This window comes from Branchiostoma belcheri, unplaced genomic scaffold, assembly GCF_001625305.1.
Source record: "Branchiostoma belcheri isolate BF01 breed outbred unplaced genomic scaffold, Haploidv18h27 scaffold92, whole genome shotgun sequence".
Lineage (NCBI taxonomy): Eukaryota > Metazoa > Chordata > Leptocardii > Amphioxiformes > Branchiostomatidae > Branchiostoma > Branchiostoma belcheri.
The window spans coordinates 440,910-462,004 of NW_017804598.1; the positions used below are offsets into that span (position 1 = coordinate 440,910).

The 21,095-nt window shown below is 39.5% G+C and overlaps 1 protein-coding gene and 1 pseudogene across 3 annotated transcripts in view; both read right to left on the reverse strand.

Annotated features, from left to right (window-relative positions):
* LOC109488229 overlaps window positions 1–13,021 on the reverse strand; it is a 28,286-nt gene extending 15,265 nt beyond the window's left edge. The window contains exons 1-14 of one of the 3 annotated variants that reach the window (XM_019792436.1): window positions 12,718–13,021; window positions 12,248–12,452; window positions 8,555–8,635; window positions 6,649–6,767; window positions 5,683–5,791; window positions 5,251–5,385; window positions 4,750–4,962; window positions 3,827–3,892; window positions 3,197–3,286; window positions 1,613–1,679; window positions 1,336–1,433; window positions 606–719; window positions 278–334; window positions 70–103 (exon numbers count right to left, since the gene is read on the reverse strand). In XM_019792436.1, the coding sequence (XP_019647995.1) occupies window positions 70–103; window positions 278–334; window positions 606–719; window positions 1,336–1,433; window positions 1,613–1,679; window positions 3,197–3,286; window positions 3,827–3,892; window positions 4,750–4,962; window positions 5,251–5,385; window positions 5,683–5,791; window positions 6,649–6,767; window positions 8,555–8,635; window positions 12,248–12,352 (1,288 nt within the window). In that variant the 5' untranslated portion in view covers window positions 12,353–12,452; window positions 12,718–13,021. The remainder of the gene's footprint in view (window positions 1–69; window positions 104–277; window positions 335–605; window positions 720–1,335; window positions 1,434–1,612; window positions 1,680–3,196; window positions 3,287–3,826; window positions 3,893–4,749; window positions 4,963–5,250; window positions 5,386–5,682; window positions 5,792–6,648; window positions 6,768–8,554; window positions 8,636–12,247; window positions 12,453–12,717) is intronic. The other 2 variants (XM_019792439.1, XM_019792437.1) reach the window with 2 other exon arrangements.
* Window positions 13,022–13,969: 948 nt separating this feature from the next.
* On the reverse strand, window positions 13,970–17,683 carry LOC109488253 (annotated as a pseudogene).
* Between the last annotated feature and the right edge of the window lie 3,412 nt (window positions 17,684–21,095).

Below are 21,095 nucleotides of genomic sequence, written 5' to 3' on the forward strand. Positions count from 1 at the left end.
ATGTACTTTTTTTCTTTAAATCATTGCACATTTGTGTTAACAAAAAGCAGAACAACAATTATAATTTACCATCTCTGTAAGCCTTCTTAATCTGTTCCAAAGCCTGTGGATGGTATGAAAACAAAAATCAGTCAGATGATATAGTTTGTATATCTATGAAAGCACATCATTATGTCCATTTTAATAAATGTGAAAACAGGGCAAAATGAGTAGATCTATTATATAATAGTGCAAATGGATAGTATAAATACATGTATATCAACTAAGTTAAACATACCCTATTGTTCCTTGTGCACAAAATCTCAATGAGTGTGGCCTCTGCTGAAGGTGATCCCTATAGAAAATATAAAACAAATTATCTAGGACTACAATAATGAAAGCTTATGTTACTGTCATAAAATTGGAAAAGAACAGGACAAGCAAATTGCACCTAACCAACTGTTGAATGTTGACACGTAGCGCAGTATGATGATGTTGATGGATTTGGACTTCAACTCAAATACTAGAGACTCTATTCAAAGACATGAAGCAAAAAGCGATAAAAGAATACCACAAAGATATACGTGCAAACATCTTTAGCAAAAAAGGTAGAAAGTTCTGCAGACCTTGAGTGCACTGTGTACTGTCATGGCATCGAACTTCTCTCTTTCCATCAGGAGGGCGTCGATCACTTGGGCAAAGTCATCACTCAGCTGGGACTTCAGATCCTCAGACAATTCCTGCAAAAATTGCAAGGTTTAGAAAAAAAAGTTAGTAAAGGTAGCCCCAAAGCCTCTTAGGCAGTGGGTTGCAATTATTGGTAACCCATTGTGTTTGGGGCATAGTATAATAATTGGAGCCTCAAACAAAGCACATCCCTCTTGCCTTTTTTCTCCCCTATCAAAGCCAGGTACATGTAGTACACATTTTACACATGGGTGGAGTGAAGAAAGTTATGTAAAGTGCCTTTCCCAGGGACACAACATGTAGCCAAGAATGCCAGGAATCGAACCTATGATGTTTCAATCTCATTCTGTCTTAGCCACTCAGCCTATCAATGCCACCATTTAGACAGGTTTTTAACTTTAAGTTAATAAGTTTATACTAGAACAATCATAATGAAAACACACAAAATTGTGAACTTTTTCTGAATGTCTTAATTCTTGTAACTGTCCTTGGTGCTGAACCCAAGACTGTTTGCACATACAGCTAGATTACTTCCAATCCAGGTTCCATTTTTAAATTACTAGAGATCAAAGTTAGTCTTTCATACAGTCACTGAAATTTTATAAGAACAAGACGCAACTAGTGAGTAGAATCAGCAAAGGTCTCACTTCAAGGTCATCAGAAACTGACCTTGTCATAAAGATCCCAGAACTTGGCCTTGGTCTCTTGGCGTTGTCTATAGGTACGTCTCACCAGTGTCTTGATGACTATAGACACTTCATTTTGGCCTGGCAGAACAGAGGTCAGAAGTTCCATGTCAACTGTCAGACAAAACTGACTACATGTATTTCTTAGACATTCAAGTTTTAAAAAAACTTTGCATAACTGTATAACATGACATGTGATGGTAAGAAACCAGAAAAACAAACAATTTGGTCTGAAGAGAACAATGTGGTATCCAACTTACTCAAGCCCTTAGTGGCTTTGAAGAGCATCCTGGAATCTCTGTCAACATCATGTTGAGACAGGTCAACCTGAAACAAGGAAAAAAGAACAGAAAATGATGACTCAGAGTCAACACTCTGTAGAGGTTTGAGAGATGAGCATGAACAAAGATGTCAGCAATGTTGCTGGACAGTGCCTTTACAAGCTTTATCTGGGATCATTTGTTAATATACAAGTCAGAAGAAGGTTATTGAAGGAAAGAGAGCCCTTGCCTGTCTTTGTCCGTACAGTGTTTGTCCAGTCCAGTGTTTTTTCAGTCAGTCAGTCAGTCAGTCTTTACGTCACAGAATACTTCACTCAGCTCCAGTTGTGTCATGTCTTGTTTTGTTTTGTTATGTTTTGTCATGTCCTTTTCTCTACTTTTCTAACACACATGTGTCAACTTGTAGTTCCTTCATTTCTCAACTGACCCACCTCCAGTTCTTCTAACACAGTTTGTCACTCAGATTCATAATAAGAAAAAATTGTCAAAAAACAACATTGGGCAAAATTACCCAATACAAAATCCAATCAAAATAATTTTTCATTTTCAACCACCTCTTATAGTGTTACACGAGGTTTCAAGATTTTCTACCTAGATCCTGGACTGACTGAAGTCCTGTTCCTTGCTGACATACTAGTAGTCAGATATGGTCCTGCCAGTTTTCTCAATGCTTTGTCCTTCTTGTCGTTTTTACTTTTTGGTTTACTCCTTTTCTTTCCGTCAGCTTTTTTTGCCTTGGCTTCTGACCTCTTTTGGCGTAGTATTCTAGACTTTGACTTCTCGGGAAGCAAATCAGGCAAGGCAGCCTTGGTTATTCGGACACTTTTCACCGCTGTCTGGACATCCTGCTCATCCCATTCCTTTAAGTAATCCTCCTCCATTCTCCGCAGTTCCTTCTGACTTTCTGTCTCAGAAGATGACCTCGCTTCTCTTTCAAGGTCAACCGACGTTTCTTCATCGATAATGGGCAGGAATGCAGGAGGTCGACGTTGTGTATACTCCTTTTGTTCAGATTTGGATTTCTTCTTCTTTCTCTTAGACTTGCCCTTTTTCTTTGGGGATGTGCTCTCATAGCACATTATGATGTCAACGTCTCTTGTGTCATTTGGTGCATCCTTGCTCTTTGACAATCAAACACACATCTGTCAGAAATTCTAAAGAAGTCCAGTCTGTCAAAGTCACAGTCAAGTACAGAAAATTAAAGTCAAACAAGCTTGAAAAGCAGTCAACTAAGGAAGAGAAAGATTTAACACCACTGAAACACATCAAACAATGTGACAGACTAGCTAAAAGGAGGATCATTGAAAAGATACATAATACTATTGTTACATTAACATAAGGATATAGTGTCTAAATCATTTGTGTTTGAAATACGATGTTTGCTTACTTTGATTTTGCAGTACAGTAGATTTGCCACAGGGTATTGAGAGCAAAAGTTATTAAAGGATATGACAAATAATTTCTGCAAACACAAAGTTGACATGTACTATGATGTAGTATCATCACAGCAACAAAAAAATCAATACCATGAATACTTTACTCTTATATCTCCCTGCCACTTACCTTGTTTTTGTCCACCCTGTTCACTTTTGGCAGCTTGGTATGGAAGCGTCTGGGTGGCCAGGTCCCACCGCCTTTACTCCGCTCAAGCTTCTGCAGACAGAGAGGCACCATCATTATTCTCCGTTTATTTTTGGAACGAAAGATACAGTCTAGACACAACACTCTACACTCGTCAATGAAGGCTAGATATCCAGGTAAAGCTCATAGGAAATTCAAACTCTACTACTGGATAAATTACGAAGATTATTTCCGGACGTTTTGAGTGACGTCCACCACTCTTCTTCAGTGTCACTAATGAACTAACAGAACTCGTTAACAGGAGTAACTTGGATGATGTAGCAGTTCCTGTGGTGTTGTCTTATCATATAGGAACTACCTTTATCTCCTTTCATATCAATGACTATATGAGACTTTGTCATTAGTGATGCTGAGAGTGATGGATGTCACTCGAACGTCCAGAAATTACATTATGTATCTCCATAATTCATCCAGTAGTAGAGTTTGATTTTCCTATGAGTAACACTATAGACTATTACATGACTGTGTGGTACAAGAAAGCAAGATGTGAAATATGCAGCTTTGACTGACAATGTGACTGTTATCATTATCAACAAGAGATGACAGACTCACAATTTTGGGTAATTTTGGTGCCTCTTCACCGTCTGTGGTGCTGGCAGCTTCTGTGGACCGATCCGTCTGAAATGAAAATATCAACAACATTGAGAATATGGTCACCAAACCAGTACTGAATGGTAAACCTCCATACTTACCCAATTAAAATTCTTTGCAGCATGATGAAAGTTCAACTTGTAACATTACAGCCCATGATTTAGAGTTTTCTTTTAGCTCATTGTACAAAAGAAAAACAACATAGTACATGTATCACAACAAATAAGATAATACATTGTACATGTACAAATAAATTATTTAATGATAACTGGTACAAGAACAGATTATAAAGAAACATGGGCAGGCAAGTAATAATGTGGCAGATTGAATTGGGAATTGTATTTTGATCATGATATCGTTGGAGTTTAGGGCCTGTACATTCATGTACTTGATGAAATAGCATCCCATGTACATTGTATAAAATGCATTTTAAGTTCAATTTAAAAATGCAAGCATTTAATGCAATTTGCCAATTGTACTTGCAATATGATTCATTAATGTGCAAACACAACACATCTGGGAGCAGCAAGAATCGAGGACATGAATGAATCTGCAGTCAAATTTCCTTGAAAGACAAGTTTGCTTTGGAGTAGAGGGATATTGTTGGCTTAATTGGCATGCTAGCTGAAAGATCAAGCATTATTTGACCCTGGTGATTTAGAAATATAGATATCATACTGTCATCATCTTTGTAAGTTATTCCCCTTCAGAGAAGAAAAAAGATTCTTCATAAATATAAGGATTTTAAAACCCCCATGCAGTCATGCGGTTATTGTTTGAATTCAGGAGTCATCTAAATTGTTAGTTCAGGTAAGAGGCATTGACAGTCACTGCGATGCATTTTGATCCCATCACCAAGCCTTAACATGCCTCGGAAAACCAACCTTCAGGTTAGACCACACGTTCGCCTGTTCGGCCCAGTTTTTGAGAATACTTGTTCTCTTCCTTATTGGCTTGGTCTGCATAATGATGTCTACATAGAAGTCTCTGGGTTCCTCGGTGTTGTCCACCAGGTAATAGTCATGGGTCAGGATGGGAGTGTCTTCGACATCCAAAACGGGAGGGTGCTCTAGCACTCCTGTTTCAACTGACCTTGTCTTTACAACAAGAACAATGTTCTCTTTGTGAAATTTTCATGAAAAGAAATGTGAATATTTTTTACCTTGATCCCCCTTGCACCTAGAGAATTTCATACAAACTAAAGATGTACAAATGTATAATACAGTACTTCATACTTGTAATTTATAATACCATCATGTACTTCCAAAGAAAGGTAACCACATTTAATACATCATTGTACAAATTCTGTATGCAGAACTATTCAAAATAAAAGAAACAAAAGATGAAAAAAAGAACTAGGACGATAATCATGACACTTTCCTCACCTCTGTCCCTACGCTCCTTGGCCGTCTTCTCCGTGGGGGGTCCCGTGGCGTAGGCTCCAGACTGTCCAGGTCGAAGTCCTTTGTGACGGCCGCCATGTTGGCGAGGTAGTACTCGTGCTTCAGGAAGTCTTCCTCCTGTTGAGTAGACATGGTTCGGTGGTTAGAGAGGGCGACAAACATGTTCATGAATCTAAAAGCTAAAGGACTGAGAAATATCATCTACTGTGGTTATACTGCATGATCAAAGTAAAGCAAAGCACATACAATGTACTTTTAGACTTCCTTAGTTTGTTAATCTCCAAGCGTATCCTACAGTGGCAAAGCAGTGTCCATCAACCACCAAAGAGTAATTTGGATACTGCCTTGCCACCGTAGGATCTGCTTGGAGATCATCCTTTGACACACTGCAACCACTTTCCCCCTCTGACTTACCCATTTGTTGAGGTTGTAGCTGGGCTGCACTCCCAGTAAACGACTCTTGATCAGTTCATTGTTCACTGCAATCCTCTCGGCTTCCTTCTCTCTTACATAGTAGTTCAAACTGAAACATTCAGTACAAAACGTTATGCATGCATACACAAAAGCACAGAAATCCTTAATAGCCCTTAGTTTTAATGAAGCATTACACTTGTTACGTTAAATCTATCTATAGTAACAAGATATAATTAATTCTTTATCAGGATATCATAACTTAGCTAAATAAATGAATACTATGCATCATTTTCAAGTTAAAAAACACACCAGGTCCTATAAATCACTCCAGTATGACTTCTTTAGTAGGCCACAATTGAAAAGTCAATAGGCCGTAATTGCCACTGCAATACTTTTAAGTCATCTCTAATTACAACAAGATTACTGCATATAAAACAATTTCCCATTTCAAGGGGGAATCGATAGGGCAAAAATCCTGGTCCTCTAGTTCTTTATTTTCACGCTGAATTGCTGCTTGATGCATACAGAGGGAAAAAGAGATGCAGGTTTTTCATTTTTATAAAAACGTTTGAATTGCATCAGCGACCTTGACACCAATGCGGCAAAGTTGGGTCGTGCTATAGTGTCCAAAATGTATATCTGACAGTTCAACAGTATCAGTAGCTTCTCAAAAATAAATTCAAAAGGACACTTTGCATTGCAACAGCCAAAATTTTGATATACTTAGTAGAAGTCACCTGTCAAGTTGTTGATATTAGGATTTTTTTTACAGTTCTTACACCAAAAAACCAAGGTTGATATCCACAGTTTGTGACCATTCCATCAATGGCCAATTTGTTCAGTCTTATTAAAGATGCTAAATGTTTCTTCCATATCTGAAATAACCAATAAGATAAACAAAAAAATTACTTCTACATGTATATTACAAGGTAAAGATTTCAGAAACTTTCTAGTTTTGTCTCTAACCTCCTGGGTGTGTAGTTGTTCCAGTTGTCCAGGGATCCATGTGTTCTCATGATCTGTGTCATCCTGCCTAGGAGCTTCCTGTTGTCATGATCTACCTGAGCTTGTCTCTCCTCTTCAGCCTGGGATGATACAAATGTTTTACCATATCAAACAAACCAGTCTTATAGATTAGAATTTACTGGCCACAATATACACAGTACATGTAATGTAATGTAATGTAATCTAGGTATAAAACATTAAACTTGTTTCAAACAAAAAAAAATGTACACACAAAATAAATAAGATAAGAATACCATGATCATATTCATCAATTTTGATAAATGTGACAAGCAAATATATTTTTTTTAGTTTTTAGTCTAGATTTGCTATTTTCTTTTCACTCTTAATGTTAAAGCTTTTTTTGTTTGTTTTCCTTGTAATTTGTCTGGTCAAATATTATTGAAGTTACAATGATTGTGCAAGAGATTATTGGATAATATCATCTACTACTAAGTATCAACAACATCTTCTAGTTGGTAGCAATATTGAAGTCTCAACGGGGATTTCAAATTTTAGCGCTTTTTTCTTTGAATCTTCAGCATTGACTTTACAAATTGCTCATTTTCATTTACATAGTTTAAGTGAGGTACAGATATGGGCCTACGTGTATAGCCATACAAAACATTTAATGACTAGAAGACACCTGCATAGAGATCATACAATTTACAATAATTGGTATACTGATTAAAATCTGACATGTGTGAATGGTTCAATGTGCTCCATAGATACCGACTAGGTCTGTACTTATGTCTCTGGTAAGTTGCACCATTAGAGGCAGAAAGTGCTCTCTGTCTGGGTGGTAAAATCAATACAATCTGTCAAGTTGAACCTTCCAAACTTTCCCAGATACTGTAGGTATTTGGTACACTCATGTTGGTCTCTTGTTGTCGAGTTACTTGAATTCTGACTCATATAGTTTACCTTCTTATTGTTACAGGGATTACCTGAATTAAAGTCACAATCTGACAGATTGCTATTAGACTGTACTGTATTGTATTTTATGATTGCTTGTCTATCATGCCTTCTTTTCTTTTCCCGAATATTGTGTGGTAAAGATACCGACTTGTGCACACATGTTCAGGCATGTTAATCTCGAACTCTCGGTACAGAGTGTCTTGCATGAAAGAAACCGTGTGCCATTCCGATCCATACCTTTGATCACTGTGTACTTTGCCTTTTGTTATCAGAGTGTGGACGTCTCTCCTGCGACAAACCATGCAAACACTTTTGACCACCTTTGGCCAGACAGTCACAGACAGTGTAGATTTGTTTTCACAGACCAAACAAACTCATATCTTTGGAAACAGGCGATGTAAACATCGTTGCTATGATACGCAATTTTATAAAATGTTGCTTTTTCCAAGACTTCTGTAGACAGCTAAAAATCTTTATTTTTCTGTACCTTTGCTGTAATGTTATCATGGGTATGGACAAAATATTTGGCTCACTTTAATTGTTTGAACCTTCTTTACACTTTGTCATAAACAAATTGTCAGACCTATATTAAAATGGCAATTTCTTGAATGTAAAATTCTGCACTTACTGTTACAGTATGATTAAACAATTGTCAAAATTTGATGGTCTTTTGTTTGGAAACTGTCAATCATCATTTTACTACCATTTTCAAGTCTTTTATCAATGTAACGAACCAAACCCATGCCTGCAGCTTATAATATAAATTTTAAAGTTTGTCCAACATTAAAACATTAAATGGGCGAATGAAAACATTATAATTTTATTTCCCATATATATTTCTTTGTGGTGTAATGTGTGCATTGTCTTTAATGTTTTATTTCACTGTAATTAAGGTGAAGTTTGTGAGATACATGTACATGGTGGTATAATTGTGTTTTTTTGTGATACGTACCAATAACTTCTTCAATCGTAATCGTATGTGGTGGTATGGCTTGGGGGACTTGTTGTCGAGATCCGCTTTCATAGCTGCCACCTACAGAGGGGGTATGAAAACAAGAATATTGAGTGCTTTGTCCTGCCTCTTTCACCGAGAACACCCAATACTGGAGGACTTCTCCACGAACAAGTGGGGGTGACGTTACTGAACCATAATCTGCTCTCGTGGCCTGCTTGATTTGAATTCCAAGCGGGGACGAGTGTGCGTGCCATGCTCGACTGCCGATTCAAACGCGCAGGTTGTTGATGGTGGGGTGTCGGATGGTTGGCGGCGTAACACCGATCCGTAAGCGAGATGCGGCTCTTACAAGTGCCATTGTCTGAGGCCGGGGTGCACAGTGGTGTCAATAGTGCAAGGTTACCCGGTCCCCCGGTAACGATTGAAACTGTCCCTGCCCGGGCTACAAAACCAATTTGCACGCGGAGAAAATTAGTTCACCTATTATCCGGTTATTGCCACACAATGCATCTAATATGACAGTTGATTGGTAACGTCAATGTATTAGGTGACATTTTTGAGCCATTTATAGCATGTGTCCTAGAATAATCTGTATCAGCGACACTTCAGATGGACGCCATCCTTGTTTACTGATAACAGAGCATTTGTCACAATATTTTCAACATTAGGAACAAACAAATCCCCCATTTGAACCGTTTGGGTGGCAAGTAGGGCTTTCAGGCTACGTTCCTCATACAAGTGGTATTTTTTCAAGGCTCAAGTCACGAGTTTTACATTATTTGCACAAAATTCTTGAGTATCAATAAGAAAATACAAATTGCTCCGGGGGTCAAAAGTCTTACGTACCCCTCCTTCCATTTCACCTGCTAACAAAATATTTGTTGACATCTCCTATATAAACGTCCTGGGGAGGTATTCTATGCAACTAGGGGAGAGCAGAAAACAAAGCTCGTAAATTATACTGTTATTTTAAGTCCTCTGCACTTTTATCGCACAAAAGAAGCGTGGAAACTGGAGGATACCTTTAAAATGGACTGTTGTTAGGATTGCAAGGCCCGGCTAATAGCATCTGTTTTTCTAGTTAACCCTAAACATTTTGGAGGCTTTTAAAACACCAAAATAGTTACAGTAGCAAAGCTTTCTGGCTTGCACTGTGTGTTGCCATAAACAGAAGTTCAAAGTTGATAGAGCTGAATGCACGTAAACTGCATTTACCGGGTAGTTCAGTGAAAGATTTGTCACTAGTCATACAAACGAAAAAGAGTCATTATCAATTTCTTCCCTAATATTAAGTCACCTTTGATACAAATATCATGAAAAGACAATTTTCCTGCTTAAAAAACTTTAAATGCAACCCGCTAACTGCTTTTTGATGTGACCTTTTGGTCTTCTTTTGTTGCTTTAACAGTAAAAGCATGTTGCCATGGAGAAGCTTCAGATAAACAAAAGAGGTGAATGCTCTCGCTCTGTGTAGCCTCTCACTCCCTTATCACGTTTTATTGTAACTGGTCACTACAGTTCGTTTACACTACCCTCCACTACAGGAAGACAGATTATATGGCTGGCTATTTATACCCAAATCATAAAGCCATTTGCTTGATTTCTATGACAATACGCAAACAAATTAGCCCCATCAAACTCTCGTGGCTGTTGTCTCAGGAAGCGTTCAAGTGATTGACAGTTCTGTGGGACAAGGTAGGCTGCACCTGAATGGACCAGGGACACTGGGTTGAAAAGCGTTACCTTGGCAACATGTCACCATGGAGATAAAGAAGCCATGTCTTCACAAGCGTCCATCTTGTTTTTTTTGGTAGACAACAGACAAGGTGTTGAGCTAATCATTGGACAGCTACTTAGAGAAGACACTGGGTTTTCCTCAATTGAAAAGTCTTTTTGTTGCAACTATTACATATTCATTCAAGAATCATCACACATATGCTGTGAAGCAATCTTTCAAAGTAAGTTAAAGAAAGACACCTGAAAACATACAAAATACACAACATAATTACAATCTAAAATACATATATCAGAATTTTCCTATGAAAAAATGAATGTTTTCCAAAGGATTCTTAGAATAGTTTTGCCACAAATTGATCCTTTTTAAACATGAGCCCTTTGACGCAAGGCGAGTACGTGCATGCTCATCTGGAATGAATGTGTTGCGTGAGGTGGCTTTCGCAGGGCAGCTTGGACACCTCAAAAGCCTCGGACACAAAGCCAAGGAAGAAGTCAATAAAGGAAAGCACTTAGAATCACAAATCATGGGCTTATGGTGGGGCTAGGACTGGATTACGGAGTGAAGTTACTCATGAAAACTGCATGAGCTGAAAACTGCTCCTGTTACACAAAACAATGATAGACATTTTTCCAATGTATCATGATATTTGTGAACCAACAATTCATTGGCAATTTTTCTAACATATCTGAATAGATATGGGACTTTGGTGTACCAGATATTCTTCCCTTCTTCTTGTGTGACAAGGACAGTTTTTAACAAAGAAGTGAATACATCTAGGGCAACGAAAGAGCATTTTCAGATATGCCAGGATACTCAAGTCTGTTCTTTGACCAAAACAACCTGTGTGTTTGAAACTGCTAAGCTCATAATGTTGTTAAGAGCAAATAACGTTCACCTTTCCTTTTATATTCTGTCACATGTTGTACAAGTGTCAAACTCATGATACATTAAAATGTCGGGGTCTTGTATTTTACCAGTCACCATGTGTTTTGTAAATAGAGACGGGTCAAACTTCAACGTCAAACCTTCCAAACTTTGTATGGTGAAGTCACGGCTGGTGATGGCACACAAAAAGAGAGTTGCGTGAGGCATGTTTCCACACGGAGTGCCAATCAAAATGTAAGCAAACATCGACAAACAACTCCTGCAAGGGAACATTCTTGCATTGTCTAACACAAGTAATTTTACGCAAATTAAGATGGTAGCTATTTGGTAGCTCGATGCCCAATAGAATGTTGCAGAATGCTGGGTAGAGCCCCAGGCCTATAGCACAAACAAACCATCTATTAACTCAAGCATAATGCATGTAATATGGCATATCTTTGACTAGAGACATATTTCCAACAATGCAAAGAAATTTGTCGGCTGGAGTTCAAACCGATGCATTTGGGTCTTTGAGGAATTCTGTTAGTGAATTAGAAACTTTTTTTCAAATCTGGTCTAAAGAATAATTTTTTTTTTGGAGGACAATGGTAGGAAATACATGCTAGAACTTAGTAGAAGTAACAAAACATCAAGCTCAAACCCTGATGTTGATGGAAAGGCATCTTTTCACTTCACACAAATATTGCTGGGAGCACTTTTATCGCTGTGCCCAGCAAATGTTTTGCCGTGTTTCCGTTTCTATTTACCCGCAGATTAAGGCCACTTTGGTAAACGCAGTGACACCGACTACAACACAGAGGTTTGGCCAATCTCTGGCAATACACAGGCAAACTTTGGAACTTCTGTGCATGTATGATGCATGTGCTAACACTACCTCAAACAACTTCAAAATGAAAGAAGGAACAGTAAAGAGAAAAGTATTTCAGCAACAAAGAAAAGGGTGCTCTTTCTACCTGCTCAACAGGTGTGTTCAATACAGGTGAGCAAAGGTGTACAACATAATCTAAACAGGTGTAAACATCTCAATCTTTCCCTTATTAGAGAGAAAAAAATAATAGAAAACTAACCTTCTGTTGGTGTAACTGGAAAGCCTTGTCGTTCCATCTTTTCTGTAGCAGTTTGTTGCTGACGGGGAAGCCGGACTTGGCTTTTAGAGGTGGCATGGCCGCCATGGGGGGGTTGAAGATCACGGTACGAAAGTACACAGCGAGTCGGGACGGTTGTCGTTGATCGAGCACCTTAGACTAGGCTGTTCGCACTCTGTACTTGGCTCTGCAAGTAAATGTGTAAGATTCGGTGTTACTTATTGCTATAAGAAGGAGGAACAACAATTTGTGGTCATGAACCTCCATGTCAGTGAAAGCATCACAGATCACAACGCATTTAGACTCCCCTCCCTTCCATTACTTTAAAGTTCGTGCGACACCCCAGACTCAAAAACAAATCTTCTTATCGTATACTGAAGCTTGGAGATACTTTTTATCGCGTGTCCATGATGAGCTAAAGCGAGAACAACAAGATAAATATCTGAACTCACACACGGTACGGCGGTCCCATGCTCGCCTCGGCCTCGCCCTATGCTATAAGCTGTTTGTTGACGCTTTCAAAACTTTTGGCCTTGTTTGCAGGAATCCGAGCCCCTCTCTAAAACACAGGTGATTGCAAATACTTTCTCTGGATCCTTCTACGCCCGGGTTTGGAGTGTAAATCGCGCTAGATCGCCAGGTATATCCACCAGGACTGGGATCGCACGGCGAGGTGGTGCGACCATGGCCGGTGAATCGCGGTGTATCAGCAGGGATCAGTGACCAGGCTGTGGCTCCGGCCTCCTAGGTTACGCGCCACGCGCTACCTCATGAATTATTCATGACCAACCCGGAAGTGCCATTTCAATAGCGTCTCAGTGACCTAGTGTACATTGTGACTCCACCAGACTCCTTTTGCAGGCTGATAAATAGTAGAAATTGGCATCAAAAGGGAATATCGTTGACCAGAGGAGATGGCCGCCATAGAATCTCACGATATTTATCACTATTTATCAGCCTGCAAAAGGAGTCTGGTGGAGACTACAACCTTCGTACTGCAGCACGATACATGTTGTTATACAAGGAAAAAAGTCGTGTAATAAAAATGAAAAGAAAAAAGGTGTTAAGTTCAACAAAATTGATTGTGTCATATTTAATCAACGTTGAATAATTCGTCAACGACAAAAAATATCTAACAAGACTGGCAATGAAAACATACATTGCCATGGCGACGGTTGTTACTGGTAGGGTTTTGTTTGCAATGGTGCTGTCATGATTTGGGGGAAGCCTTGTTGTTGTTGTTGTTCAAAGTAGAATTTGAGGTCGCAAGTCTCTGAGAAAACCTGCCCCACTTTCTGCGAGCCCGGGGCTCGTTCACTATACACTCAGGGGAGGGTGGGAGTGATCTACTGAACTGCGCTCTATCTGTCTACATGTATACTTTCCTATCGTCATCATAAAATATTATATGTCACCACCAGCAGCAGTATACGCATAAACATTGATAGCCATCAGCTTCATTGCATCTGAACATCTTCAATACTGCTGCAGGCAGATCACTCTTACCCTCCCCTGAGTGTATAGTGAACGAGCCCCTGGGCTGAAACAAAGTAGGTCGGAAACCCCAAGGGTTACCATCGCTGGGAACCCCAAAGCGTGCGAATTGAAAAAAAGTTTGGCAAAAGAAAGTTCCCTTCCTTATAAAATCTACGTGGTCATAAAGGCTGAACAAATGACTAAACACACAGAGAATGGTATGGCGAATAATATATTTATTTGCATTTCTTTACAGTTTCTTCTTTTCCTTTGGAATTGATTTTGGCATTCTAAGATATTAGTATCGTTCTCCAATATTTGTTTGCAATATTGCGCATATATTTGCTAATTTTGCAGTTGCTATATGCGATTTACAGGATGGTCGAATTTTTTTTTTAATTCGAAACGGATGAAAATTCATACGCACGTGGATGTCATCCACATAATCAAATTGACAGGGCCTAATTAAAAAAAATATAAAACGTACAAAAAAAAACATGGAGAAAATTAAAGGCCCCCACCATTATATTTTCCTTCACATTTCCCTTCACCACACAAGAATAATTTTAGTATGGAATTCTTCTCTAATGTCTAGTGTGTTTAGAGATGAAAAATCCCCTTTTTAAAACATGGATGAAACAAGGTAGCACATACTTCAATCTTACTAATTACAGTAGCAATATGAAAATATTGTTTGTTCACGTTTATGTACACCTTCTGCCGTTACGGAGAGTTCCGTGCTTCATGAATTCTCTAACTTTTATATTAATCATAGGTTATGGCTTGAATATACTTCAGCTGTAAGCACAGACCAGCGTACATGTATGTACATTCAGAGACCCGACGAATTAACATGACGTTCCGTCATTAATTGGTTTTAATTTGTTGATATCTTGATATAGATTGGAGAGATATCATACATGTTCTAACGTTTACATAATTGATGCTCTAGGCAGAATTGGATCATCATAGGGAGAGGATGATAGTGACTTAAATATACCATTATAAAATGGCCCTACGAATTTAAGCTATATATGGCATCATCTGGCAAAGCCATATCTATTTGTAGTTTGAGAAATATCCATGAAGCCTGTTTAATATACTGGCATCTTTAGATCGACCTAGCCTGTAGTGTCTGACGGTGGCGTCCTTGGTACTGAAACACATCATTGTTTTCCGCACGGACCGACCTGCATCTTTAGAACCCCCCGTCTGTGCAGCTCCCTGTGAAAGTCGTACTCCTGATTCATGTGGTGCATCGGGGCGAACTTATGCTCAAGCGGAGGGTCAACAAAGTCTCCCGAGTAGTAGTGGTACAGGATAGTGTTGTTGTTGGCGTCTTGTGTGAAAGGGTAGAATCCGTAGATGTAGGGGTGGTCACAAAACGTCGTCATCATCAGCACACTTACCAGACCAATGGAAGGGATGCCTCTCATCCTCCTTTTTTGCTATTTTAGATGCAGCCCTGAAAAGAAAAGAAACAAAATATGCCGTCGATCCCTCTCTGTTATTATCGACAAGTAATTTTTATGGATATGATAACCTCTAGAGACCCTAAATCTCTGCGAGAGCAAGAAAAAAAGGAAGAATGCTTAGATTTGAAAGATAAGGGATGGCAAATGTTAGGGCACAAATTGAATGAGAATACAGTGTAACAACCAACAAGTCTTTCATTAGTTGTCGCCCTATCCTGTTTCTTTCCTTTTATCACATCTCCCCTTGTGACACTGTCGTGACTTTGGTCATAGTTACAAGAAGCGGACTTTCTTTTCTTTTTTTAACAGGCCAAAATCAAGCGCGCGGACGTCATCCATGAAAATTACTTGGTGAGGCCCAAGATGAAATGTGAAAATCACAGGGTAAAACTCTAGAGTAATGCGCTCTCTTTCGTCAATATGAAAACAGCAACTTACGTAAAAACTCCAGTCCTGATTTTCCCTGAGGGACGTAACATTGGAAAGGAGAGTTTGTAGACGTTTAAGGCGGTCTGGATATTTTTCACTGCCCTTCTGTCTACAAGCAGAACGGCGCCTTCCACGTCCTTAAATCGACTCTCGTACACATCCCGCGATCTGTTTTTGAAAGCCGAGGACTGTCTAATTCTGTCTGGCCCTTTCAGGTTGAAGAACACCATACTGGTCCGTTTGCCGACGTCTCTTTCGTAGCCTCTGATGACCGGCAAGTCTATGCGCATGACGTAATCCATGGAGTCGATCTCCGCTCCACATTGGCTTCCGAGCAGAACGCCGCTGTTGCCCACCACAGCGCACGTGTTGTAGTGACGGATAGTTGCATTGTTTGGAAACTTCCCCAACTTACGTAGGCGATTCTGAAAGTTTAATTCCGCCGAGATGTTTCTGGAAGACAAATTCAGTGTTGATGTCAAAACGATGAACATTACATTAATTATCATCATTAAAATAACAAATTTGTGGATCAGCGAATTAAATTCGTTCCCATGATTAACGAATCTTATGATGATGATACTTTAATACTCACTATGCATAGATCAACACACAAAACAACACATTTGTAGGGCACTATTTAAATTTGTGATCAAATTTGAATTGGACATTAGGAGAATATTATGAAACAAGTTTGAACTGTAATGGTCAACAACAAAAATTGGACTTATCCAAAGTGTCATTCCTTGACATTTCAAGACTGGAGTTGTAACGTTTGATACAGTCGAAACATTGGGTGAGTCCAATTTCTTGTGTTGGCCATTACAGTTCAAATTTGTTTCATTATGACTTCTGCCAACACAGATGAACTTTCAAGATAATCAGTAGAATATAGCTACAATTGTTGTCCTCATTGCTTTACCGTGGAATAGGTTACGAAAATACAAACATACAGACGAAGGTGATAACACTGACCTGGCTTCTTTCAAAGCTTTGGTACTAAATTTCCAAGGTGACTCTGGTGCCAACTTTCCGAATACCAGGGGCGGCTGAGTGGGGTGGGCCGACTGAGGGGGGTGGTGCGGCCGAGAGGGTTGGGTCGGCCGAGGGGGGTGGGTCGGCCGAGGGGGGTATACCGGTTGAGGGGGGTGAGTCGGCTGAGGAGGCTGGATGCGCATTGCTCGTGTCAAATGCGGTAAAACCTGTGACGTTTTTCCGGAGGTAATACTGAAATGTTTACAAAAAAAAGTTAGCCTGACGCCAATAATGAATTCTGCAGTGTCTAAATTCAACTAGTTACGATTTTCAAATGGAAACGTTACATATACCAGCAACTTCATGAACCGAACTGATTCACCATTCATTTTGTCTTCAGGTTGACAACCGCTTGTAATTGTATCCCCGAGTTAACAATAATGAATGCTGGATACTGTATGTGAATAAGAATATGTTACCTTTCTACATACCGTATTAGGAAGTACACGCCTGCACATGTGAGCAGAAAGGCACATGTGGTAAATTTAAACCTCGTCATGATGAGCTGTTTGGTTATCCCACTGGAGTTCGATCTTACGGAGTCCCTGTTTTTGATGCCAGTTCACGTTTGTTGTTTTCGCCAGTATTCGGTACCTAGAAGCAAGGATGACATGTCCTTGCTAGAAGGGATATTTGATCATTGTTAAATCCAGTAGGTTTTAAAATCTATTGTAATCTTAAAAATCAATTGCTCAAATTTGGCACTCAGTCGAATCGTTTTGGAATGTGTTAAGCGAACTTACGTGTCACTGCGAGTGAGCTAAAACAGGCTGATTGTAAATGTCGGCGATGTTACTTCGGCCGTCAGTGATTGCCTCTGTACATGTCGAAAGTAGTAGTTAGTAGACTTTTGACTGGTTTGACCCTTCTACCTCTGGTTAGATCCTGGTTACGTGCTACTACTATCCCAAATGATTGCCGTTCGGACGGTAGGCTCACTGTCTTCAGCACAACTTCGGAATGACAAACCTGGGGGATACAGGCGTATTCCAATTGTTACGCGTCCCTGTGTTCAAACCGGTCAGACTGGTTCGTTTCTGGGTCGATCCAGTTCCTGTAATTACGGTTTCTGTGTCCACTGACCACCTGGTTGATTACCTCCATGAAAAATGGAGGTATTGTTTTTGGCGTGTCTGTCTGTGTGTCTGTGTGTGTGTCTGTGTGTTTGTGTTTCCGCACGTTTGTAGTCAGCATAACTTCATAACGCCTTTATGGATTATGATGATATTTGGTATGTTGGTAAGTCTTAGGAAGACAAAGGTCAAGGTCAAATATGGGCCTCCTGGTGGATGACCTTGGTACTGCAGCAGAAATTCCGGTAGTTGTATCTTTTGTCCTGAACATGCTATGGTCTTGACTTTTTGGTGACAGATAGCTTTTCCTGTCAGGAATAAATGGTGTTGGTTTGGTCCCCTAGCAGCTTGTTCTGGAACTGCAGGGGACATTCGGGCGAAATGTTTGGAAGCCAATAAGTCCAGATGGGAACAACTTATTTTCATTGGTGTGTAGGTAGCTGAGAGGGAGATGTACATAATTAAATGCAAATGATACAAATGAGGACTTTATTTGCATAATTAATGAGGAAATTCTATTATTACAGTGTTTTATATTACAGTACTTTCATACATGTAATGTCTGTAACCTATGGCAGGCGGAACATCAACAGATACTAATTATGCAAATGATGACCTAATTTGCATAATTAAGGCGAAAATTCTATAATTTCTTAATGGTTAATGATGGAAATGTCATACTTGGGACATCTGTAAGTTAATAAAAAGTTAACATCACGACGCATATATCATGTTAATGCAGAGGTCATTTGCATAATTAAAGAAGAAATTTACATTTACATATCAAGCCCATATTTCATGGAGGTATGAGATCTCGGAACTCTTGTTGATTAATATTTTTATTTGCATAATGCAAACTGTTGATTTTCAAGATAAAAAAGCGTTTATGCCCCACGTTCCAATGCTTGAGCAGGAAAGTTTGACATACCTACCAAAACACTTCAATGCAGTACCTACTTTTAATATGGTATGCAGCTGTTCATGGAATTAGCTCAATCAAATTCCAACAGCCAATCAGCAAGAAGATTAGAGGAAAGCTGCATGCCTATTGGTTCTTGCTCCGCATGCCGGACTGATGACTCATGGATAGTCATCCCCAACTATATCATAAATTGTGACCTGAAAACGGTCAAAAAGTCCCAAATTATACAAGTTTAAGGGAGAGTATGAAAAAAAATTGCAATTAATTGTTGTTGGTGGATATATAAAGCATACCCACACCAAATTTCAGATGATTTGGGTGTAATACCAGGTCTCCAGGACCCAAAATGTACAGATTTTGTCCGAAAATAGCCAAAAAGCACTATTGTACACAACTTTTAAGTAAGGCCATGTTGATTTGATTATATGGATGACATCCGCGCGCGCATGAATTTTCGGCCGTTTCCAAAAAAAAACGTTTTCAACCATACTGTAAATCGTACAAAACAGTTGCAAAATGAGCAAATGTCATACCATATGGTTTGGCGAATAATCTAGTCTCAAGTTCATTTCTTTACAATTTCGTCTTTTTTCGTTTGATTTGGGCATTCTACGACATTGGTATAGTTTTTATTATTTTTTTTTGTAACTTATGGTATATTTTTGCTAATTTTGCAACTGTTTTGTACGATTTACAGTATGGTTGAAAACTTTTTTTTTTGGAAATGGCCGAAAATTCATGCGCGCGCGGATGTCATCCATATAATCAAATCAACATGGCCTAATGTATGTCAAAAGCGTGAATTGCATTCTTTGGACATGTGTCCAAGGTATCCCTATACCGAATTTCAGGTCCTTCGGATTTACTATTAGCTATAGGGCACAGGAGCCAAAAATGTACATTTTTTTGTCTGAAAATAGCCCAAAATCCCTATTTTACACAATTTTAAAATGGTCTATGTCAAAAGCGTGAATTGCATTCTTTGCACATGTGTCCAAGGTATCCCTATACCGAATTTCAGGTCATTCGGATTTAATATTAGGGCACAGGAGCCAAAAATGTACATTTTTTGTCTGAAAATAACCAAAAAGCCCTATTTTTCACAATTTTAAAGTGGTGTATGTCGAAAGCTTGAATGAGGTTTTGTAGACATATATCCAAGGTATTCCCATACCAAATGTCAGATCATTTGGTTTTATTACCTGGGCTCCAGTGCCAAAATGTTTCCTTCGTTCATTACTGCATGTATTACGCTTTGCGGTGTAGTTGCGGTGCAAGAGGGCGCTGTGACACTGCTACTACGTGTTTTTTGTACTACGTAACACATTTTACAGAGCAATATTATTTCCTAGTTGGTGGATGCGAAGAAGAACAGAAATGTAAGGAGACAAATTAAGTTGATCATGTAGCAATCCACTCTGGTAGATATCATGATATGAATGTTTTATTTCATGCAACCAAATGTGAAATCCTGTCTTCCACAGAAACAGCCCACGTGATGAGTGAGTGAGTGATTGAGTGAGTGAACTTGACCTACATATCTACAACAGCTAACTGTTACATGTACCCACATGCGAAATATAAAAAAAAAAGATCCATCCACAACTTCTCGAGTTATGATGTTGACCTAGTACATAGAACCACCAGGCCCAAACCGAAAATACCTTCCGGTATAACTGACTCAGACGGAGGCAAAGGCTTTACAACTCCCGTAAGACCTGTAACGGTTTTACAAGGCCATCTGATCTAGCTTATAGCCATCTATCGTTTTGTTCTATTCACCCCCCCCCCGCACAGTCGAATCGCCCATGTTCTACTACAATGCATATGTTTGTGACGTCTCTAAACAACATTGGTGTTCTAAACACTGCTTAGAGACAGTGCTCAACGATAACGTTGAAATATAAAAGGCTCCGCAGCTTTTACTTTTTTCGAAGTCAAGCTTCGTCGATAACGGCTGAAAAATGCTTCGATTTGCGAGGAAACTTTTAATAAGATGTTTCCCGAAAAGAAACGGGAAAGTAGCGCCATTGCCAGTTGAGGAGACGGTGGAAGATGGTGAACATGGCGTGGCACGGGGACGCGCAGGTGAGTGAAGCAGATTCCTTTTGAAGTAGAACCTACTGATAGAGTAACCCCCTCAACACACACACGCGCGCGCGCGCGCGTACACACACACACTACACGCACACACGCATATATTCACACGTACTGACACGCACACACACGCGCGCGCGCGCGCGCACACACACACGCATATATATACACACACACACACTACACACGCACACACATACACATACACACACACACACACACACACACACACACACACACACACACACACACACACACAAACCCGGGATCATGAGTCCCTCCATGTAACGTACGATTTTATACTCACAGTCCCGGAGGCATTG